Source organism: Dunckerocampus dactyliophorus, chromosome 15 (genome assembly GCF_027744805.1).
Source record: "Dunckerocampus dactyliophorus isolate RoL2022-P2 chromosome 15, RoL_Ddac_1.1, whole genome shotgun sequence".
Classification (NCBI taxonomy): Eukaryota; Metazoa; Chordata; class Actinopteri; order Syngnathiformes; family Syngnathidae; genus Dunckerocampus; species Dunckerocampus dactyliophorus.
Window position 1 is genome coordinate 7,270,777 of NC_072833.1, and position 25,233 is coordinate 7,296,009.

Sequence of the window (25,233 nt, forward strand, 5' to 3'; positions counted from 1 at the left end):
TCAAGACGCAATCAGGAAAGGTGACAAGACAAGATCACTCACCTCAGTGCCAAAGCTGTAAAGCACCACGTGATAGAAACACACAGCAACACCTCAGTGTGACGAGCACGTTTTCCTCCACGCTAAGCCTGTGCGCTGGCGCTGTCCGCCCAGAGTGGCGACACACAAGTTAGCTGGAGAGGCAGCTTTAGGATGAGGGTTGGGTGGAGAGCGAGGATGGATGGGAGCAGGAGGAGGCGCAAAAGGAGGGTCCTAACTAATGAAGTGGCTCTGCTTGGCTAAGCTCAGACTACCCCTTCAACCTCCCCCCCAACAATCCTGTCACGACGGGACTCTCACAAAGCCTCCATTGTTTCCTTTGCCCTGTGCGTGTGCATGCACACACACACACACACACACACACACACACCTAACCATCTAAACCAGAAACTCCTTAAGCAGGCTATCATAGGACGGAATAAAGTTGGAAACAAGAAGTGTTACGGTGGGGCTACCTCTATATGCTTTTCAGACAACAGACCGGTGTCCAACACCCGCCACCTAAACTCCCAAACAGGCTCTTGGCAGACAGTTTAGGCCAGGGTGTGTTCAACATTTCCAGCTCAAAACAGAACCGTTTTGCCATATAGAGTGCATACCATAAATACTATAATTACAACAAGTGTATTTAAAGTTCCGAAACGGAAAGTAGTTGTTTCCAGTGTTCCCTCGCGGTTCACCTTTCACGGATTCGCTTATGAACGCTGTTACAGGCCGAGCCTGGCCCTTTAAGAAGAATTGCATTGTGGAAAGTTGAGTGTCTCTCTTCCCTCTCTCATCTGTCTGGACCGCTTGTTGTTTTCTGCGTCCTGATTGGCTGTAGACCATTCCTTCGTGCCGTCCTGCCATGTCCGCTGTGTCATTGCTAGCTTGTAAGTGAATCTTCGGTTCATCTTCAGCAATATGTTTAAACAACAAATACTTAGGCCTGTCACGATAATCACAAAATCAATTAAATCGCATGATGAAAAAAAAGTTGATAATTTTGGTGGTCTCGATATTTTTTCATGTGCATGCGTGTTTGTTTTCCTCCTCTCTCTCTGCCAAACAGGCTGAATGACAAGTGGTTTCACTCTGTGCATCTATCTCAACACCCGGGCATGTTGGTACTATAGCGGAATGAATGGAGTGAGTGCACCCTCCTGTCAGTCATTCAGTCTCTTTGTTCCAGTGGGGAGAGGTAGGGCCCTAGCAAATGTGCAGTGGCTAGCTGTATGTGCCGTGTGCTACACGATGGAATACTTTGTTCGTGCCTCTTGTGTACAAACATGATCTGATGTCAATTTCAGCCTGTTCGCGTGCTGTCATTTTGTGGCGTAAAAAAGTGTGACAAAGACAATGAAATGAACACAAAAATCGTGGAACTTGCTCTTCAACCTGCTGTGATTCCCGAAGTATAACACCTCATTGTGCACCAAACGCTGCATCCAAATGTTTTATAACGTTGACCATATTGTCTGACCACAACGCAGTCCCTAAATCGACGGCATAGTACAGTATTTTCATATCATTAATTCAAGTAACAAAAAACAACATATTAGATTATGCCCCTGACCAATAAAAGACGAGCTATGGGCCGCAAATGGCCCGTTTCAGACTTTGGACACCACTATCATAGGTCAATAAAGTTCAAATAGAAGACTGAACAGTTAGATTGAGAGGCTTTCAAAGGGACTATTCAGACATTGTCTGCAAATGTCACCAAGCCAAAGCGTAGAAGAACAGTGGCATTTATGATTTCAGAAGGACGGAACAATTCAGAATGGTTCTGCTTCTTTTCAATATGCAGGCATTTGCTGAGAGTCCCTCAACACAACATGGATTTCCAGCTGTGTGCAACTGGATCTACAAGAGAGCCTGGAGAGCGTGACTTCCTACGGAGCCTGAAAGCACCCACTCACAGTCAGATGTCATCGAGAAGGGCAGGAGAGCAGAAACCAGAAAAGTGGGGGCAGCCAAAACAAAACGTGTGTTGTGGTCATGGTGAACTTGGGAGTGGCCCATTGGAATAGGGCAGGGCTCAACATTCAACTCAACACTACCACGCAAATTCTACAATGGTTGCTTGGAGAGAGAAAAATGCATACAAGCATGTAAGCAAACATGTTTTCCACTCAAATTAGAACACTTACCTAATATCCATAAAATATTATTATGTTCATCAGTGCATAAGAGCTGCATTGTTTCTGTGGAATTAGCAGAATTCTTGTATTTCTGAATCCAGGGATTAAATGAATAAAGGAGGCACAGAAACCTGGGATACAAAGATTGGATTTCGGTTGAGTAACCTGCACTTCTTGTTAGGGCGGGAAATAGTGGCTTTGTTTCAGGTTTAATCCCTTGAGAGAAAAAAAACAGACATTTGGTCCAGGCTGAAAGGAACTGCACAGTTAAGCAATCAGATGTTATTTAAGGGGGTGTTACTGGTGAAAATTAAAAACTCATTTTAATTATTGGATGATTGGAAAAGTGTTCATAAACACTGCACAAAGTTACAGTAATGTAACTACTAATGTCAGTATTGATTCCTAACGGGTCAGGGGTACAGTAGATACATACATATTTATTTATATTGTTTTATTTCCCACAATTTTTACATGTTTATGTCTTTATGCTTCATCGATAATGTTTTTTTTTTCAAGCGCTGATATTTTGCGCTTTGTCGGTCCTTGAATGCACTACAGTTGCTGTGAGATGCAAAAGCGAAACCTACACAGGATACATCGTGACTCCGATTCCATCTGTTCATCTATCATCTTACCTTATCATTTATTAGCGGTGCGTACCTGTACATTTATACACTGATACATACTTGGTGTACACAATAAATATTGGGCAGATAATTATCGAGTCGATAAGAGGAATTATGTCGATAAATCAGATCATGTTAAGAAATACCTCCGATAACTGATCATTTTAAAAAACTCCAATGGGGCGAGACTACCCATACTGTGCTGACAATCAAGCACTGTTTTCTTCTACGGATGACGTGCTATAAAGATGTGTTGAAAACAAACATGATCGTGTGGGACCATTTCTTATTCAAAATATATAAAAATCAAAGAAAACATAGTTTCCCAGTGGCACATTTAATTTAGCTGATGTTTTTATTCAATTTTTAAAAATTCTATTCTTACTTGAAAAAGTCTGTGGTGAATTGTGAAATTGATTTTGTGGCCGTTAATGATCATTGTAGTCAATTTGGGGTCTCACTAAAGAGAGCTTACTAATGAGTCCTTGTAGCCAGAAATAAATAGGGATGTTGTTATTGTGTATGTGTGTGTGAAGGAGGGGGTAGACATCTGTCTGAACGCTCCCCACGCAGGTCACCTCCCCTCTAGTCGCAGCCAGTAATCAGTTAAGAGGATCAACGCTATTCCAGACAGCAGAACGCATCCACCTCCACGACGCTCCGTCATCACAACACACACAAGGCACGTGGCGTGCAGCCTGTGGCGCCCGTGCGGACGTGAAAAAAAAAAAAAAAAAAAAGCATTGCAAACCACATTATGTAATGAGTTAAAAGTAGAACGTTCCGGATGCATGTCCTTTTGATTTTACACCACTTTGCACCAGGAATGCCGGAGGACTCAAAACATGAGTAACAAATAACTCGTGGGCCACGTGCAATTTTAAGGGCCTTCAAGCATTTTGCTATATTTTTGTAGGACCTCCTAGGAAATGTCATGTTCCATCATTTAGGTCCATGGAACTTAACACAAAGTAAATATTAAAGATGGTGAGTGCTCTGAACATTAACAGCGTTCTAAAAGGCATGTTGCACGAACCATTCAGCTGCAAGCACACTCTGACCTTTGTCTGTGCCATACGGTATAATTGCAACTAAATGCATTCTAATTTGGATTCTGTATGCAGTAGACCCCTGCTAGTCACAGGGGTTCCGTTCCAAGACCTGCCGCAAATGCCGAAAAAAATAACGAGAATAACAGACGCACATAAAAAAGCCCTAAAAATGCCCATTGTTGACATTACATATTCAAGCTTTGGGCTAACCACTCACACACTTGAACTAGACAACATCACTGCACTGTTAATTGTCGCATTCAGCTTTGCACCACACTGTCAATTTTACCTCATACTCATGCATCTACCTCGTATTTTTGCACATTTGGAAGTATTTGCACTGTTGTCGTTTCTTTGTTGATTGTACAGACTGTATATAATATATACTTATATGCCATGTATGCGCTCCTTCGTATTTATATTTTAAAATTCCCTGTATATACACCACCTTCTACATTTTCATACTCACTGTTTAATTTAATTGCAGGGGAAAAAATGTAATTTCGATGCTCTGTATGTCCTTGACATAAGGTTAATTGACAATAAAGACTCTTGACTCTTGTCAAAGCATCTTCCTGCTGAAAAAAGTTGACCGAATTTACTTGTAAGACAGCGCCCTCTGCTGGATTCATAGCTGCAGCACCCTTTAACGCACACAGTGCAAATCAAGCCATTTTTCATTTAAGTTACCATTAAAAAAAGTTATTTTCAATTTAAAGCCTAGGAAAGAAACCCGCGAATATGCGGAAGTGCGAATGGGGTCTACTCTGTATGAAAGGAGGGTTGGGTATTAAAAAGGTCTCAGCTTGATAACTTGATCAAACGATGAGGACGGGTAACATTTGTAAAAAGGTCCCCAGTCCCCGCTGTGTGTGGTGGCTGGTAGCCAGCACAAGAGCCAAATGAACCTTCTGCGCCCTTTCCCTGTGGTCCAAAAGGGTTCTGCTGAGCCCGGCTTTCCCCTGGAGAATACCAACTCCTCCTCTATTAAAGTCCTTCCTGCTGAGCCCTTTGTGTCTGGACTTAATTATCCTGTCAGAAGAGTGTTTCATTTACAGCCGGGCTTCCCCTCTCTCAATACAGATGGGGCCCGGTTCGTTTAAAAGAAGGAGAAAGAAAGAGCAAATAATGTAAGGTAAATATAGGCTGTGAAAGACATTCACATTGCATAATGGCGTCTCCGAGGTAATAGACTACTTCTCTTTTCAAAAAGGATTAGACATTCCTTGGCCTGCATCCTCTTGTCCTTGATCGAGCGCTCTTTCCTTATAGGTGAAACTCTCCAGTTAAAGCCCATCTTAAAGGCTCCAAGGCGTGGAAGCCACCTGCCAATCCCATTTTGATTTGTTGATGCTAATCCACGGTCCACAACACGCCACCGGGACAGCTTTGGGATTTTTAAGATCCTCGTTGCTGACTCAGGATCAGTATCCCTTGTCCCGCTTCCTATGACAATGGCTGGCAAAGGCAGCAACGCAACCGATTCCAGGGCTGTTAAGGAGAAGGTATCAGTTTGCACCAACCTTTCAGCGAAATGATGTACATTCTACAGTATGTCACCTTTGGGATTTAGCCGTCTAAATGGGAGTACAGTGGAACCTTAACCGTAAAGGTCAAACAAAAGCTTATGGTTTGTCCAGATTTGTACATTTTACACCCATTTTCTTTAGAGTGTTAGCCACTGGAAAAAAAGACTTGCACATGTACGAAAGCTCTGCAGTTGTAGTCAAGACATACAGTGAAATTAGCAGCGGCTCTGTTAGGTAAGAGCGTAAAATATTGTAGGGCTGCAGCCAACTTATTTTCTTACTCGATTAATCTGAAGCTTGTTTCGATGAATCAAGTAATCGGGTGAAAATCAAAGGATGCCGATGGCCACTTTGATATTTTCAATGTATTTTTTATTCTGGCACAAAGTCTAAAAAACCCTCTCATGTTTCAGGTTTAAAGACAAATATTTTTATTATTACTTATTAGTATCAACATTTCAGCTTTTTCTCTTTACATTTTTCTCATTTATACATTTTTTTTGGTGCAATTTTATTTCTACAATGTGCCGTGGGCCAATGAAAAACACGATGCGGGCCACAAATGTCTCCCCGGGCCACTCTGTGGACTCCGATGCCCAGATCAATATGAATTAATCACAAACAGTTTGTGTGATTTGGTCCGCGACATATCAGAAAAGATGCACAAATATTGATCACTATTTTTCAAAATCAAAGCTGATGTGTGTGAATACCGCCTAAATTAGTCTAAAACACAACGATAATAGTTCTGCTTTAATGGAAGACTAAGGGAATTTAAAAAGATTGCCATTTGAGAGGCTGAAACCAGAGGATATTTACATGTTTAAGTCAAAAATGATCAAATACCAAAAAAGGTAAACTGGATAATCGATTAAGCATTGATTAATTTTAACTACAGCTCTAAAATATTACAAACAGCACTGTATCCTGTACTTCATACTTTCAAGAGGCCAAAGCGCTACGCAACTCTTCTTCTCCCTTGGGCTGGCTGCAACTAGCACAAAAACGCCACTGCCCCCTATAGACCAACCCCTGAATCACAGCTCAGAACCATACACAATACAGTACTTCCGTTGCGACAATATCATATGAAAACAGAATATTCAAAATAAAAATCTGCACAAATGGAGGAAAAAGTTGTCAAGAAACTGCTGTAGGTACAAAAACCCTTTATTATCCACCTTATGTGTCTGGTCAAAAACCCAATACATGTGCAGTAATGGTTAGTTTCAGTTTTGATTTTGGTTATGTCGACATCGTCAGCCTATCCGAGGGGTGTCGAGATAAGCGGATTCCACGATACAGTTGCCACCATGAAATATTTATTAACATATAAAAGGTAACATGAAAATAAAATAAAAGCCACTTGTTTGTCTTGGATGGTTTTGGCTAGAAAAATGTTTCAACATGTGACTGGAACCTGCCCTTGCAAACAGACCTTTCACAGTCTATGACTTTAATGGAGGTCATTACTCAACCAAGCTCAGAGCTTCCCTACGATGGCTCTCGTCGTCGTGATTGTTTATTCTACTTTCCCTCCCGAAAGGTGATGTCATCGGGCAGTTGCTTGAGTCAGTCAGCAGAGGCCAACAAATGGAGAAGAGGTGCGGCGTCCTTTAAACTGAAGCGAGGCCTGTTTGGCAAGGTGCCCACTGCAAGCCGTTACTGATGACCTTCTTCCAAAAACACACAAAAGGCCGACTAATGGTGATTACATCATGGCTTCAGTTGCAGTGCAGACACTCTGTAAATCATTTTGAACTACTTGACCTCACAAACCAATATAAACGCTCCTGCTGGATTGGTACGGTAGGAGTCATTAGTGTCACTCAAGGTATAATCGACATGAATATACTCCACAGAGATCGTTACTGGACTCCACATTGTACCTTTTCTGCAGCCAAAAACATTCCAAGCTCTAAAATGTAAGTGTCATGGGCACAAAAGCAGCACCGTGAGGGTACCACCACAGTGATATGTCACTGTAGCCCTAAATATATTCTACAAGTATAACGTGCAAACACACTTGCTGTGTAGATAAGCCTCTGTGGCCCAGATTGCCCCTTCCCTTCCTCAGTGAAGGTCAAGCTAAGGAGCCATAAATGGTCAAGGGGTGACCATGCTAAGCCTAATTAGCCACCTTTGTTTGTCACATAATAATCCCAGTGGAAGTGTGGTGGGGAAAAGGGTGGGATTTAAAAACTAGGGCACCTTTGACCTTAATCAGTCTGACTGAAAAACAGTTAGCAAACAGAATGGAGTTTTCATCCGAAACGTGCGGTCACTAATCTAAACTAGCGTGTTGTTTTGAAAATGACAACACACATGGACATCAAAAGAGTGAACAGATGAGGGAAGGGTAAATTACTGAACTAGTAATAGGATGGAATTTATTTTTGGTAAAGAATCTATTGCTACATCGCGGTTCGAACATCACACCCTCACTCTATCGCGGTTCTTCCAAAATTAATTAATAAATGATAGCTGTTTGGGGGTTGAATATTGTGTTATTAGTTAAAAATATGCATATTTAAGCAAATTGCACATATTCATGGCCTAAATTAACCATTTAAGTATAAAAGATGTGATATGAAGTGTGTGCCTTTAAGAAGCGGGGCCTGTGAAGTGACGCGTGACATCAGCTAGCTAGAGTGGAGAGTAGCTGAGACTTAGCAATAGGTTGACAGTGTAGGGAGTGGCCGACAGCAGCTCCTGTGTTAGTGTTCACTGCATGTGTTATCAGCTTGTTAATAAAGCGATTGAAGTGCATCGTGAGTCACTGCTTAACCACAAACAGCAGCAGTAGAGTAGTCTTCTACACTGGTCTCTCATGTCAGTCACATTACGTTGATGAGAATGTAGCCACCGCAGGAAATACTCTGTCAATGCTAACATGTGAGCCTATGGTTTCTTATTTAGGTCTAAGATGGCTTATTTTCTATTACCTTATTATGTCTACTACATTGGGTAATACAGTGTAAAGGTGGCTATAGGGGTGTTATTTCATGGCTACAGGGCTCTAACAATGGTAAAAACCATATTTAGAAGGTCAGGTAAACATATTTTCTATGCTCCGACTATTAAAATATTCTATTTATTAATATTGAGTCCTACTTCGCGGAAATTCACTTATCGCGGTCGGGTCTAGAACCAGTTAACCGCGATAAAGCAGGGACGACTGTACTGTATTGAAGCACTAAAAGCGTCATTACTGCAACCAGCAGAGGCACTGTTGAGTCAGTCTCAACTAGTTTGCGGTCTGAAAAAGAAGAACATCTGCTATGGTAGGTTATTGTAAACAATTTTGAAAAAAGTTATTCTTCTTGCATTAAATAAAGATTTAAAAAAAAACAAATACATGAAATAATTTAATTAAAGAAATTAATAAAATAAATGAAAAATAATATAAAATCAATGGATTTATGATTAAATTTCCCCCTAAAATTGTATTGTTTCAGATGCTTTCTACTACTTAATGTCACGTCTGTACAATCATGTACACCCAAAAATAAAAAAATAAAAAATCAGTTGCTATTAGGGTATATGCAGTATTACAGTATATATTGTTGTTCTGATAAAAGCAGAAACAGGAAGACACATACTAAGGAAATTAGTCCACCAAACAGGCTTATGGGATTTAATTTAGCAATTAAAAAACTGCTTATAAAACCAACCCAGACCACAAAGCAACAAACTAAAAACTGGGTTTTTGTGAACATATAAAAAGGCAATTTCCGGGATTATTCTGGGATACATTCATGGGGTCTCCAGACAATCAGCGATGACATCATATAGTCTTATACAAATGGATGCACGTGACTATTAGATAACCAGTCCAGGGATGACAGAGTATACATTCGAAAAAAAAACATCCCAAGTTGTATTTAGACCGCCTTTACTTAGAGAAAATGTACAGAATAACAACCCCGTACGCACACATGATAAATGAGGGGTAATCTGCGATTTCATTATCGTCTCTATTGTGTCCACACACGCAGGTCTCAGGCCCATATGTGCCACGTGCACTCGGGCAGTTTAACTCATTAAGCTTTCTTTGTCTCATCTGTTTCTCTATGCTTGTGCGCGTCTAGCTGTCTCAAGACTGGGGCCGACCCAAAATCAGAGGCCTGATGCCAAATATCAAGCAGATGGTGATCATCAAAAAGTCTGAATGATGAGGGCTGCTTTTGTGCTCTCAGTGTACTTAATGATGCAGTGGCAGATGTACCCCTCACACCATGAAAATATTAATAATTTTGATTATTTATGTACAATGCACTGATGCCTTAGTGGTGAGTCTGGGATACACTTGTTGCAAATTAAGGCTTTGCGACCCCCATTGGTTGGAGAACAGGATTTATTTTAGGTGGAAGCGTGGTTTAGGCTTGTATAAAAAGGTCTGTCTGGGTTTAAATATTTGACTTACCGTAACAGTGCTTTAAAGTGCCTCATTTTTTTAACATGCTAGAGATGCACATGAACCTGTTGAATGCAGCTAGGCTGGCAAGACCACCCGTTCAGTAATCGGAGTGGTGTCAGCTGGTAGCGAAGATACAAAATATACATCATTAGCCTTGATTTTAGACATATGTTTCCTGACTGTCACCCCCCTTACAGCAAGGAAGCACCTGCATGGCAAAGCCTTTACTTCATCCCTTTTCCGTCAAGAGGAAACCATGTCAAATGTACATACACTCACCCGACACTTCATTAGGTCCACAACAAAACAAACAAAAACACAAAAGAAAAATCTGCTTGCGAACAGAGTTTAACAGTGAATTTATTATCATACCGAGAGGATGTTGCTAATATTTTGCCCCCCTAATATAGCTAAATAAAGACATAACATATACGGTGTTCCCTCACCCCATCGCGGTTCACCTTTCGCGGACTTGCTGTTTCGTGGATTTTTTTGGGCAATTTTACTGCTGAACGCTGTTACAGGCCGAGCCTGGCCCTTTAAGAAGAATTGCACTGTGGGAAGGTGATTGTTGTAGTTCTGTGCCTTAGCACGAGGCGGCAGTGTCTCTCTATTCTCTGTCTTTTGTCTGCACCGCCCATTGTCTTCTGCGTCCCGATTGGCGGTTGACCATTGTCAATTAATCCCCTTCATGCTGTCTCCTGTTGTGGTCACGGCTATCAAACTAGCTAATCGGTTGGAAAAAACAACAACAAAAAACAACAGATGAAACAGAAGAAGCTAACCGTGTGAGGAAAATACAACGATAGGAGCAATATGTCGAACGGCGCCATGACGACGAGGCACAGTCAGAGCAGTGATCTAGGTTGATCAGTAAAATTCAAACAAAATTTGAACTTTAAGAGTGTTTAAACAAGAGGGAAATGTGAGAAAATGTTAATGCCGTTCTGAGGAAAGTGTATAAAGTATATGGTGAGGGGTTTATACAGCCTTAAAACATATATAATAATTGTAAACAAATGTTGTTGGCTACTTCGCGGATTTCACTCATTGCAGGATATTTTGGGAACTTATCCCACGCGATAAACCAGGGAACATCGTATAACACATGATAACAGTAATCTATGATAACAGAAACGCGAATCAATTAGTTGATCTGTCGACTGTCTGGAATTGATGGTTGCAAAAATTGAGTGCACTTTTTGGCTGCAACCAGCAGAGGCGCTGTTGAGTTAGGCACAACTCACTTGTGCTCTGAAGAAGAACACTGTTTACATATTTTGTTTAGGTCTTGAAATAAAGTTATCTACATGTGAAACATATTTCCTGGGTATTTTAAATATATATAATATGACCTCACTTGCCAAAACTGGAACTGTTTTATGGCGTTAGATTGCATTACCTTGTGAAGGTGTACCAAATAGTGATATCAAAGCTTACTTTGAAGCCAAATTTAGCAGTAGTATCTATTACTAATACTTAGTCTCTCTCGTCCCTAACATTCACATGATCTGATGAGCCAGCCTCCCAGGATACATAGACTACTACTGATCCTCTTAACTATTTAGTCTCACCTGCCAATCAAGGATAAAACAAGCGTATATGTGATGAGACTGTACATTGTTACATGGTCTTACATAGTTTATAGTTATTTATATATTGAATAATAGAGGGCTCCAGACTACAAAATATGAGACATTGCAAGTGTATTTTTCAACTACTCACGCATGTGCAACCAGATAAAAGTACGTGTTCCGTATTGAGTTGACCAGGGATGCCCCTTACTACGGTGAGAATGAAAAATACTCTGTGAAATGTGTAGTCTGTTGACGACAGCTTGTCACAGTCTAAGCCCATCGATGCCAGCGTGTGTGATTGCTCACAATTGACTCGCATTGAAGTTGGACTATTCTACCAACTTTGTTTACAAATTTTACCTGGCTCTACTGTCTCTCTGTCGGCAGCCAGCTAGCTGGCGATAGTTATCCGCCTAGTCTCTGGTCCACGGACTCCAACTGTGACTTTTTTGGGGGGGGTTGTTTTTATTACCATAGTACCATTTTATGTTTAAAACATAGAAGCAATGTGGTTTGTTCGGAGCTTGTTTTTGACCCACAGGGAAACTACGATGGCCATCACGTTCAGGGGGTACGTGCTAACTTACTTTGAAGTGTCACTTAACAACCTTGCTCTCTTGTCACCAATATAATAATGTCTTGTCTTCAAAACACGTAGCTTTAAAATAGTGACGCTATCACGGGATCTAAACAGGTAGCTTGTGAACTACCAGTGCTGTTTTTGTGCCCTTTTTATTGCCCTTCCCTCACTGTCCATGCTGCCGCCATCCTTATCCATAGCCTGGTTACTTCTCCCCACTGATTACTGCAACTCACTCCTTTTTGGTCTACCCCAGAACTGGTACAGAACTCTGCATTAATTAACACCAAAAGTGGCAGTATCGCCCACCCCTCCATTTGAACTAACAAGCTAACAACTACAAAATTAGACACCAAGCATCCACAAGGCATTCTCACTATCGATTTTCCACTGCTAAACAAACTTTACAGCAACTTTCCCAAATAGTTCCAATGTCATATACAAAAGAAGACTATTTGACTTACCACTTGCCGCAGTCTTCAATGAAACCATGTGAGTTTGTATCAATTCGGTGCTTTTTCTCCTTGTGGAAAACTTGAGCTGGGAAACGAGTCATCTCTTGTACGTACGCTGTGCTGTTGTGCTCGTGAGCGGCGCTGTTCGAACCAGCCAACCAGAGCGCAGCAGCCCTGCACGGGGCGGAGTCTGGCTCACCTGCCTTTAAACCCATTCATTGATAGGTTTAGTGACGTAGAGCAATGACAACGCTTTCAAATTTGTTGAGTGACAGCGTTAAATCGATTTGAGCGATGTTTGACATTGTTACATTGTTTTTTGTATCAAATTAATGTAGAAGATATTACATAAAACATGAACAACTATTATTATAGCTTTCATCACGCCAGACTAAATTGAAGGATTAACTAGTGAAAGGACTGCCTATGCCAAGAACTCTAAAGAGTTTGGTGGTGTATTGTCCAAAATGATGGCCCACTTAATGACAAATAATAAGGAAAGTGAATACTTTCTGGGCAGGATTGTGTTGAGTCTCAGCCACACCTTTCCCCTTCACTTCAACACTTGTTAAATAACAATAATGCATACTTCATGAAACAGACAGCTGCTAAGTGAGCGCCCCTGGAAATTAGATATTGTTCTGTTGTCAAGAATGTAAACTTAGACCTGTATGTATGTTTAGTTGGTATATTTTGTTAGTACTGTGTTGTCTTGACATGAGCTGCTGTTACAACTTCATGGGGATATTTTACAATCACAAACTAACAATTTCTCTGAATCAATATCTAAGATTAAATTGTGTTCTCATGTGGGTGAAATGTTGTAATAGTCACAATGGCACAGTATTAGCATAGTGGGAGGCAATCATAAAAATGACAAAACATGTACATAAATAATTACAGAAACAATATAATGAACGAATCCGTATTCAATGGAATAATTTGTCACATCAAAACTGTTTAAAAAAAACGTACTGCACTCGGTTGGTCCGAAACATTGAACTGAAGCGTCATCTAGTGGTCAAAACACGTAACTACATAACAAAGGGGCGATAGTATTTAACAATTTCACTGAAAGTGCGAAAACGTGCACATAATTACACAAACCATTTAATGAATGAATTCGTATTCAATGTATTTTTTTCCAGGTCACAACATTAAAAAAACGAATTTCAGACGCAATTTTAATTTAAAATTCATCCTAAAGACACCACTGCACTCAGCTAGCCCAAAACATTGAACTGATGCGTCATCTAGTGGTGAAGACCTGCAACTACACGGCAATGTTATATATAGTTTGCGGACGAGACTCAAAGGTCACCAAGCGCCATCCATAACGCAGCGTTATCCAATTTCCAATAACTGCATCAATGTGACACTAAAGTTCAATAAATAATATTTAACTAGAAGATGTCACCGTGGGTCACAATAATTATTTTAATAAAAAAATAGGATCAGGTGTCACAATCAGACATTGGCGATGAAACACGTTCAAATGTATGAACTTCCAGGTATTTTGTCAATTTATCAAAAACATGCTTCAAACTAATGTGAACACTAAAATGAATAATTCCCACGTTGTTTTATGTTATTTCCCCCGAATGCCACAAGGTGAAGCCATAATCCATTGGATGAGCCCTTAATGGAGATAAACCAAGCCTTGTGTTCATCCCAGGGCAACCTGCAGTTTTCTAGACGGTCACTAGAGGGACTCATGCTCCACTTGATGCCTCCTCTGTCCCAGACCTGAACAGGAACGTGTAAGCACGTTACACCCAGTTAGCGTCCCACTGGGCTCTTTTGTCTCCGTGCTTGGAGGCAGCTTGGTAGTATTTTGCTCCATTTGCGCCATATGCCACTGTCAACTCAGATGAAGACCACTTGTGTGATGGCGTAACTGACGGCACATTCACCCTGGCTTTGTATCCAAAGTGTAGTTTCCCGTTCCTCCATATACTATAACTACACTGTACTTGCGTTGTCTTACTAGAATGACATGTCATGTAATGTGGTTAAGCGGTATATGTGCAAATTGCACAAATATAAGACAATATCTGCAAAGTTATGCATCAAAAACTCGTTTTTTAAAATTTCGAATGACATACAGTACATGTCAAATATTTACAGTAGATATTTATTGTAGCATTTGGCTGTTATGAACAGATGCATTGTGTGGTGACAGATACGTAAACAAAGGCACAAAATGACGAAAATGTCACATACAAGTTAACTTGTCAATCAAAAGGTAAGACATTAGATACAAATTCACATTGGATGGGTTTAATTAACAACACTTTCTCACATAATCTGGCCAGTGCATTAGCTACACACCTGCATCAACACAATGACACATGCTGGCTAACGTTAGCAATAAGGCTATGCTATTACTAGCGCCATTGTTTATAATAATTATTACCGCTATACGAGCTTTAACAAGCGCGCTATACCAAAGGTAAAACTGCAACTATGAAGAAAGAGCAAAGTAAACACGCACACATATGGCTAACTAGCACGTTAGCTTCTAACATTAGCTTGCAACACGCGACACTCAAGCAATGTAAACTAGCTTGGTAGTCATTTTATAGTTACAGGACTTTAAGCTTATTATAAACATATAAATTAACTATAAATCTGTGAGAATGTCGGTTACCCCGTTGCTATTATCATGCAGCTACATTAACGATGATGGTGCTAGCGTATGTTACGGCTGTGCAACTAAATGGTATTTAAATATACTCTGGATATTAAATACAACAAATAACAGTAATACGCCGTTAAATTACATTAGACAACACATAATAGGATTAAGCCGACCTGCTCACAGCGGCTCAGTTGTTAGCAAAGTGAGTTAGCTTAGCACGCTAAGCTACCAAGCTAACACGCAGCGAACTCATTAGCCCAGAATTCGGGAGACGGGCGTGGGGAGTCCAAACAGAGGTGAACTCCCGTAAAAAACACACAAGCTCCGCGATCTTCGACCCCCCAAAAACACAACACGGCGACGCATTTACTCTGCCGCCGTCTGATGTCAATTCCTCAAAATGGGGTCTGTTAACGTACGTCTCCGCCATTTTGTGACAGGTTTTTCATTGAGCAAAGGGGTACGTGTAATGGTTGAATGTAACCCCATCAAGAAGATATGCTTGGCAGTTACACAGCGAAGGGATCGGGGGGTAATTTCCAAGCATCCCCTGGAGATTATTAGCGCAACTATAACACATGTAATAGCATTAAAACACAAAGCACTACTAGACATTAAACTAAAAACTGACAGCAAAAATGTTTACCGGCTTACACCTGCGTTACTTTTTTTTATGTGTGTCCCTAAAACAGGAATACAAAATGTTAGCTGCGGTATATTGATAGACATGATAACTAGTGAACTTGTTTAGATTAAAGTGTTTAAAATTGTACTGACTTGCACGTTCTCCCCACATTTAATTAAACTGTAAAATATATTCTCTTCCATACAATTAGCATATCTGACATTATGTCATATTTATTTAAACAAAAAAAAACTTGCAATAGACAATTTGTCAGACGGTCCCTAAAAAAGAAAACAGTCGCTATTGTTCCGCCACCGGCTCTGCCCTGGCCCGGGATGCAGTGCGGCCAGTGGCCACAGAGGGCGCTGCACGCATGGCAGGGCCGGCCTCTCCGCGGCCTTCTCATCTTTTTGTCTCAGAACAGGATCCCTCTGCCGCTCTACAGTGTGTGCGATAGCCTCGGAGCCGCGTCCGTACCACACTGTCAAACCACTCCAAACGAATACAACCGCGACCAAACGCATTAATCCGGCACCTTCCGCCATGGCGCGCCGAATCTGCCGCTAGATCGGTCGTATTTGGGACTATTCGTTGCAACTTAGTCCGGGTTGAATCGCTTGCTTGCTGTGTGCATCAGTCTTTATTAGCGAGCTTCCCCGCTCTTCTTGCTATCAGCTTATTTAACTTTTTTAAAAAACACACTCAGCTTCGCGAATGACTGAGCGCCGGCGGAGTATGGGATCCTTGGCGTCTTAGGAAGCGAGCGAAGTGGGCTTTAACCGTTCAAACGATGGCAAATTCGACGGGGAAAAACCTTCCAGATCAGCGGCGGAAAGGACAGGCTTTCCTGGACGAGCTGCGGCAATTCCACCAAAGCAGAGGGTGCGTCTTTTATTCTTCATTAACTTTAAAACCGACACTTCAAGTGTCACCGGGAGACATTTTGTGCTCATTTCTGACGTTATCCCCCCGCAGATCACCGTTTAAGAAGATTCCTATCGTGGGTGGGAAAGAGCTGGACCTGAGCGCTCTCTACATCAGAGTCGTCTCTTTAGGTGGATTTGCTAAGGTGAGTGGGAACTAAAAGTGGATTTTTCCTCCACACACACACACCGCTGCTGCATGTGGACCACTCTGCAACTCCCGGGACAAGTGGAAACCCCCACCACCAACAGAAAGACGTTAGTGGGTCGTTGTTGGCCTTGTGCTAGTGTTGCCATGTATCTCTATTGCAATGTGCTGTTGTGTTGTTGTGAGTGAGTGAGTGTGTGTGTGTGAGCTCTCCACTTGGAGCCGCTCAAAATTAGCGGGCACGTTTAACATCGATTGCCACGGAGGACGAACGGAACCCCCACTCCGGAGCGCTTGTAGACACTTTGCTAGCACGGAAAGCTTCATTTTTTGGAACCCCCCCTTTCCTCGCCATTTTCCTCGGCTTCATGGCTGCTCACAAAATGCAGGCCTCATAGGCCCCGCATAGTGAATAATGTTAACTCTATCCAGTACAACCACAAATAAACGTATTAACACAAAGTAACACATTCTCACCCCGCCGGCGGATACAGTTTGGTGGGAGTTTGGCGTCGTTTGTGTCCACAACTAGCATGGAGGAAAAGTCAAGTTAGCCCTGTTAGCTGTGTTGCTAACTAGCCTCAACTGAAACGTGAAGTCTCCCACCGCGTTAACATACACACAATATTCAGTGTATTGTGTTTTATTTGTTACTGTCATTATTATGTAGTTTTGCCAAGCAGTTTTAACAAGTTATTGATTTTTTTTACCCCTTATGGTGGGGAGGGGGACGTTTAGGTAGAGCACCAGATGGTTGCCGCTCTTTTTCTCCTTACAGGTGTTGTTTTAGTTGTTTTTGTGCTTCCTTTATAACACTCATTTCCCTCATTTCAGGTGTCTGACAAAAACCAATGGATTGAGCTCGGAGAGGAGTTTAACTTCCCAAGGAGTTGCTCCAACGCTGCATTCGCTTTAAAACAGTACTACCTTCGGTGAGTAGCCTCCCAGGCAGCATGTGGGAATGTTTACAAGAGTCGTTTTTTTGCTTGCAAGGAACCAGTGGCTTTATGGTGAGAATGTGTCATGACATCATGCAGGGGGGCTCTCTTTTAACTCCCATAATACAGAGTATCTATGAGGTAAATCAATGTGCTGTGCATAGTTTTGGAACACATTTGTTTTCATGCTGTGTTTCATGCATCAACACTAGTCAGCTGCAAGTGACGGGAGTCTGGCATTTTGCTTGAGTTGCCACCTGTCTGCGGGAGAACACCCCTAAATGCCTACTTTGCAAGGTGCCCCAAGTCTCGCAGCTATTCTACCCCCCTCCGCTCATGCTGTATACAGCTGCTCTCAGTTCCTTCTAAGCGCACAGATGCACATCAGCTTTTTACTAGGGAGAAACGGCAGACGCTCAGTGCTACTTGTGGAGACAAACCTCGATTTAAACCGCTTTCTATTTAGTGTGACTGAAGGAGACAGGCGAGCATGTCTAAATGGCACTTGGAAGCAGGCAGTGTCTTCTGTGGAAGTACCGTACCGATGGCGCAGGGTGCGCTCACAAAAAAAGATATTAGGTGGTCTGGTTTGCATTCACACTTGTATTTTTGTACACGGACCAACTAATGGTGTCAGTTAATTGTATGCATAAAGTCGTGCCTCAATTGGACAGCCAATGTGACACATACATTGTCCCACGACCCCAAACGGCCAAACCAACAGGACGTCGTCTTGGTCACATTCGATCATAGGACTTTCTTTACTATGGCAGATTTTTGTACAAGGTGACATTTTACCAGCTGAGCTGTAACATAGGATACAAATTGCATAAAGAAGTCAAAAAGTGTCCTCGACATTTGCTACAATGAGATGGCGAGTAACACCAATCCCTTGATTGAGAAGAACCAGGAATGTTTAATTTCTGTATTTAAGCTTATTGGCTTCTACTTAAATCTTTTTTTTTTGTGATGATTTTCACTCAGCTCTCTATTTGGGAGACGCGTATTCAGTGTTTTGGTGCGGTTGATGCTTCCCTCTCTCAGGACTAGAGTCCACTGACAGATGGAGCGGGGTGCATCTCGCAAGTGGTGCTGGACTGCGTTCACACAGCTAGTAGAGCAACCAGACTATAGTCTGTTTTAACCAGACCAAAACTGACAAGTGTGAGCGCACCCTCCTAACTTGTAGGCCTTAGGACATATTTTGCATGTGCTGCACACCGAGCCACGCCGTCTTTTGTGACTGATTGCAAGATATAATGACCTTAAGTGGCCAACTTGTGCTCATTTGTCAAATTCTGTTGCTCCCTAAATACTGTGGGGTGGTGAAATAGGGAGCAGCAAACACAGGCTGACAGCTGAGGGAAGCCTGCGTGCAGAATATATCATTCTCATGTCACAACAGCCGTTGGAGCTAATTTGTTGATTTTTATCAAAGGAAGTTGTGGCAGACAGTGAATGATTGCTGCACATTTTTGCTGACTGTGTATGGTCCCAAAATTCACTTTTCTTTCACCTATAATATAATCACCGCAGGGTAAGGGTCCCCTTTGGCCCTCATCCAGGGTAGAGGTTGTCGTCTGGCATATGGGAAATTTTCTCTAAATGCTTTGTTGATGTTTGCTAACGTCAGGGGTTAACTTTGGGTAGTCAGTTAAATGGCCATGTGTGTAACTAGGAGCTGCTTTGAGGTTTTTAAGATGTGCTGGAATCTTTTTAGAATCATTGAAAAAGTTTGTCTTGAATTGGATTCAAGTTAGATTTTGGCTATTTTCTTTACTTTTTTTGGGTAGAAATTTAATGATATGTTCTGGACTCCTGTTTGAATGCCAGCAGAATAATGCAGATGTGTTGTGCCGTAGTGGAGGTGTGCATGCATGTACTTCAACTTCTTACTGGGTGTCATGTTGGCCCTGCATGGCTAGAAAATAACTGAATCAACCGTGCCTCTGCTCCGTTTGGCTTTAGTAGCGTCAAGACACCATCAAGTAACCTGTTATGTCCTTTCAGAGTTATTTTGCAAGAATAGAATTCCTTGCCATCTCCTGTTTGAAGACAAGTGTTGCAGGGGATCAAACCGTGTGTGGCTTTTCTGTTGTAGTCTTCTTTTCATCTGAACGGACAATCCGGTCAGCAGCGCTTTCCGCTCACCGCAGAGCAATAAGCAGTCACTGAAGTTCACTGTCTATTTGATATGTGAATGTCGGGCGGTAATGAGTGAGAAGCTTGCCAGAGACATTTCTTCAGCTCGTTTTCAAGTCGTTGAGGGGCTGCTTTTGACACGAGACCCCAGAGAAGGTGCAGTGCTCATTTGAAGGACTGCCGATCATGCAAGAATGTTTGAGGTGTTCTCAAAAGATGTAGAAGACATAGGAGACTGTGAGAGTGCCTCCTAAATAAAACGGTTCCAAACAGAGCTGCTCGTTATTAAAGCCCCAATAAAAGTCATCACAGCTGCATTGCCATGGCCACTATCCCATGATTTTTTAATGACTCAGCAGCCTTCATAGCATATAAAGTATTACAATATAACATCCTAACGCTTTTATATGCTTATTTGGACATATCCGTTTCCCTAAGTGTGAGAGTGCTGCAGCAGCTGCAGAGTAGTGCACTCTGCTTCCTAAACTGATGTGGTTCACCATGGGTTTGTTTGATAGCGATTCTTTGGATGCATTTCAGCCAAGATGTTTAACATCTCGTCGGTTTTGTTGGCCATAATTAGTTTCATATGATTTTTTTTTTTTTTATTTACTTTAGAGCTAAACCCTCACAGAGCAATCCTGTCTTGATTTTTCTTCAAAATGTTTTATTTTAGCATGAATAAAACATGCTGACAAATGAGGTCGTTGATGTCTCTGAAATTGTAAACTTGAGGACAAGTCAGGTGACTGTTACGCTGGTTGAACCTCGTCTGCCGCCACCGTGCCCTCAGTGGGAGGGAAGCAATCCCAGAAGGCACTGACATCTAGGAACCACGTGCTCAGACCGCTGGTAGCTCAAACTTGTCTATTGTTTATCCTGATGGGGCTCGAGCACATGGCGCACACTGGGAACAGTTTTAATGTCTTGTTTTAGATGGAGTATTTTGCTGTGCAGTGGTCTGTCATGTCAACCCGTTGTGAACCATTTTCAACTGTCATTAAATGCAGGCAAGAATGCATCAGACCTTGCTTTTTCAACTGTAATATCTACTGAAACTGAGTGATTGTCAGTAGTCTAATAGTATTGTCTTTCATGGCACGAGTACACCGTTCCCTCGTTTATCGCGGGGGATAGGGTCCCAAAATAGCCGACAATAAGTGAAATCCGCGTAGTAGCCAACAATTATGTTTTAAGGCTGTAACACCCCTCACAATACACTTCATACACTTTTTGCAGACAGGCAATAACATTTTCTCACATTTTAAACACTGTGAAAGTTCAAGTTTGGTTTGAATTTTAATGCTCTACTAGATTGGACACAATATTCACTGCTCTGACCGTGTCTCGTCCTGGCGTCGTTCGGATGTAGCATTTTTGTATCCTTGTTAAAACATTTTGCTACTGCCGTCATAGTCCTACTACTTGAACCAAAGATTAGCTGCTGCTTCTACTACTACTATTGTTCATTGGCGGTTAGGAAGCAGCTCATGTAGTTTGCAGTTTGCTAGCGACGGCACGAAGGAGTGATTGACAATGGTCTACAGCCAATCAGGACGCAGAACACAATGGGCGGGTTATCTTCATATTTATTTATTTTATATTTGGCTGGCTGTTGTCTGCTGGGTTCCTACTTGCTGTACAGGCACTAAACACACGGACTAGGTGGAGCTGCACACGTCTTCAACATGAGTATACAACACCCTCTACTGGTAGCAGTAGTAAATACAATAACAGACACGTACAAAAGAGCCACCGATAGATCGCTCTAAGGACGCAGAACTCAATGTGCGTTCATAGGCTGTTAAAAAATATATTCAAAATTGCACTTAAAAACCGTGAAACAGAGAATCCGCGAAAGGTGAACTGCGATGTAGCGAGGGAACACTCTAACAATTGAGGGATGTTTGTTGGGATAAATTGTGCACATGCCTTTCTGGTTTTATGCAACAAACAGCAAGCATGCCTGTGCATTACACAGTCTTTGCTTGCTTGTGTGTGTGTGTGTGTGTGTGTGTGCGCGTGCGCGTGCGTGCGTGCGTGCGTGCGTGCAAGAGACGTTTGACCTGTAACCATTTTGCAGGTGTTTGCCTGTGGCAACATCAGCCAAAAAGCTAGATTCAAAAAAATATACTGTATATAATATATAATATTTTAGTGACTGCATCATCTTTTGTGCTCACGCAGCAAAGAGTTTCACACGTTTAAGCTCAGCATATTGTTTCTTTTTATGCGTGGCGAACAGATGCTCTTAAATTAACAGTGCTCCTCTCAGTATGACAATGTTTTATTTTAATATTGGCCCTTAGCTAACACTGCATGTACATGCAAGTTTTGCACCCATCTGTGACCTCTGACTACCCACCATAAGGCCTCCACATTCTCATGACCCCCACAAGCAATTAAATTAATTGTCCCTTGAATTTGCTCATTCCTGTTTGCCTTTAACTAAAATTTTAAGCAGATTTCACACATTTTCCTGCTTTAAACGCTGCACCACTTTTGCACAAATGCAAATGACCAGCTTTCTCAAATGTAAAAAAGCAAAGCTCCATATTTTATATACAGTAGGTCCTGCATTAGACAACATATCAGACCTTTCCTCTAAACAGAGGCACTCTATCGACTGACTGACAAGCTGTAGACACATTTGTTGACCTTTTCTGATTGTCAGTGTGCTAATTTTCCACACCATTTCTGAAGTTCTTCTATAATCCATGTTACCTGTCTGGAATGCTTACTAATGTGAAACATTAGTAAACGATATATTTTTTTAGAGCTGCTTGATATTGGCTTTCTTATCGATACTTGATATACCGATATTGTCCAGAACTTTATTTCTGATGCCGATATAGGCAGCATCTCTTGCCTCAAACTATTCTCAGGTCATATCTTGTGTAATTAATAAACACATTATGCTTTTTTCACTGTGATGCCACTGGATGCGTTTCACAAACACTATGGAAAAATAAGACAAATATTGCAATGTAAGATGTAAGTTATAGAGCCTGCCATATTTATTTTAAACATTTTGTCTCAACAAAAGTCATTAAAAAATCCTGACCAGTAGTCAACTAAAATACTTGTTCTCCCATCAACAAATAAGACACGTTGGTCTGAATAAATTTACAAATAAGAATCCAATGAAATAACACTGGCAATGATACATTTGGAAATTATACATTTGGCTCATATGTGACCTGTTTCAGATCCCCCCCCCCAATGTTCGGGTCATGTATATCCTACCGATACGTAATCAAAAAGTGTGTTTTGCTCTGTGAGAGTTGGGGACAGTTACTCACACATGTAGGCAAAAATCTTTATTCTCATTCTAAAATAATTTTAAAAAATCTGCCGTCCAATGCCATGAACTCCATAATTTTCCTCATAGCAGCTTTGCCCTTTTTACTGCTCATAAGCACTAACAGCTCTTTGCTCTGACTAGCTTTAGCTTTAGCCCTAGCTCGATTGCTAGCCAGTCACTGTGGCAGAACAAAAGGGGACACTGGCTGACTTTTAGACGTTTGCGGAGGTAGATGAGATCGGTTTCATCTGTAAGGATCGGTTAATCGCCGATGCGCCCCAAAAATGAAGGAAATCGGGCCAATTGATCAGTGCATGCTTACCATGGACGCACAGGAAAGTGAAGAAAAGAAATATTCACAACAATAACATTCATTGATTTTGTGTTGTTAATAGTTGGTCATTTGAGAGACGTGTGTTTAGTTTAAATTGTTTATTGTGAACGTTGAACATATTGAACATGCTGCTCAACCTTATCCGGGTCATTGTCTGTCTCTGTCCGGTGATTACGTCACTACTACGTTCCAGCCATCTATTTTCTGTACTGCTTGTCCTCACTCGGGTTGTGGGTATGCTGGAGCCTATCCCAGTTGTCTTCGGGTGAGAGGCGGGGTACACCCTGGGCTGGGTCACTACTACTATACTACCCTAAATATTCAGTTTTGTTATGCTTGTACTTAATAGATTTGATGCACTTGAGAGCAATGAGATGTTGTGTTTTCTGATTGAGTTTAAAACAGTGCCACTGTGTGTCAGACACCTAAAATAAGAGCCTGTTTTACAGGTATGTTGCACTAAAACCGTCTCATTGTTTTTGCACCATTGCTGGTTGTATTATGTTAAAACATGCTGCAAAATATCCATCCATTATATGTACCTCTTGTCCTCATTGGAGTCACCGGTAAGCTGGAGCCTATCCCAGCTGAAAGCTGCAACTATGAAATAAATTTCTGGTTTTGTTTCACCCTATCACCGTACCGAGATATTATTGTTATCGTGAGCCATGTGTCGCAAATTAAATTGTATCGTGATGAGATATTCCCAGCCCTAATTGTTACTACATACATGTACAGTATACTTGAGTTTTTCAATATTTAAAGAATAAGCACTGTCGGCTGGCACTATACCAGCTTCGGAATCTAGAACTGCATCCGCTTGTTGACAAGCAGTTCATTGAGCATCTGTTATAACACACATAAACAAAAAAAAAACTCAGCCATAACAGATGTGTTGTTTTACTGGCAGTGATTGACACTGACACATCTATGCAGAGCCTGCAAGATACAAGACAAGTGTGCAGCAGTCCCTGTTTTAGCTAGCCTTGAAATTGGCATGAAAACTTATATTCTTGTAAGGTTTTCCACAGTTGAAAGTGTTCTGGGTTTTTGATTTTTTGTTTATTTCCATGTGCGTCAGTGTTGGTGTTTTCCCTAGTCTGGGTCGAGGAAAACTAAGTTGGGACAGCTAATGGTAGAAGCACCCTCCGGTAATACACTTTCAGTCCCAAACTGTCCTTTATCTGAGGCACAGTATCAAAACGACTGTCCTTGACAGAAGAACCTGACGCGGCAAATAGCGTCTTTTCGAATGTGAACAGGCTTACTCCGTGTGTGGACGTATTGAGCTGGCAAGCTTGTTGCCTGTGTGGAGCATGACGTCATTGATACCGATATCTCATTTTTATGCCATTATTGGACATTCCTAATTTTTATTCATGGAAACAGCGTTTTAAAAATTTCTATCCATACAGGCGCGTTTACAGGCTGCCGTGTGCGTGCCACAGCAACAGGTAGTGCTATAACCATGAATCTAAGGTTGTCCTAGCCTGTCAGAAACCTGAAGACAGTGCCAATTTTTCGAAATGAATATTAATGGTGAATAGAATCATACATGTGGACTTCAGTCTAAAATAAAAAATAAAATAAGATTATAATGTGGCATGTGATATTATACCCAGATTTCCCCATGATTCCGGTTTGTGACTGAAACATAGTTGAAATGCACAGTAAAATAGTATGTTGCACTTCACAGTAGCAACAGAACCAATGTCGTAATAGCGGTAATCGACCAAATGGCCAGCCAGCATTAATACCGATTACAAGTTTCTTG

The 25,233-nt window shown here is 41.5% G+C and overlaps 2 protein-coding genes across 3 annotated transcripts in view; one reads left to right on the forward strand and one right to left on the reverse strand.

Annotated features, from left to right (window-relative positions):
• gas2l3 (growth arrest-specific 2 like 3) overlaps positions 1 to 12,531 on the reverse strand; it is a 31,214-nt gene extending 18,683 nt beyond the window's left edge. The window contains exon 1 of one of the 2 annotated variants that reach the window (XM_054753158.1): positions 12,414 to 12,531. The gene's annotated coding sequence lies outside the window, so the exon portion shown is untranslated. Of the gene's footprint in view, positions 1 to 42; positions 1,558 to 12,413 lie in introns of those variants that run through there. The other variant, XM_054753157.1, reaches the window with a different exon arrangement.
• A 3,523-nt stretch (positions 12,532 to 16,054) lies between these two features.
• Positions 16,055 to 25,233, forward strand: part of arid2 (AT rich interactive domain 2 (ARID, RFX-like)) — a 29,774-nt gene continuing 20,595 nt past the window's right edge. The window contains exons 1-3 of the mRNA XM_054800716.1: positions 16,055 to 16,552; positions 16,646 to 16,739; positions 17,576 to 17,673. Coding sequence (XP_054656691.1) covers positions 16,461 to 16,552; positions 16,646 to 16,739; positions 17,576 to 17,673 — 284 coding nt within the window. The 5' untranslated portion in view covers positions 16,055 to 16,460. The remainder of the gene's footprint in view (positions 16,553 to 16,645; positions 16,740 to 17,575; positions 17,674 to 25,233) is intronic.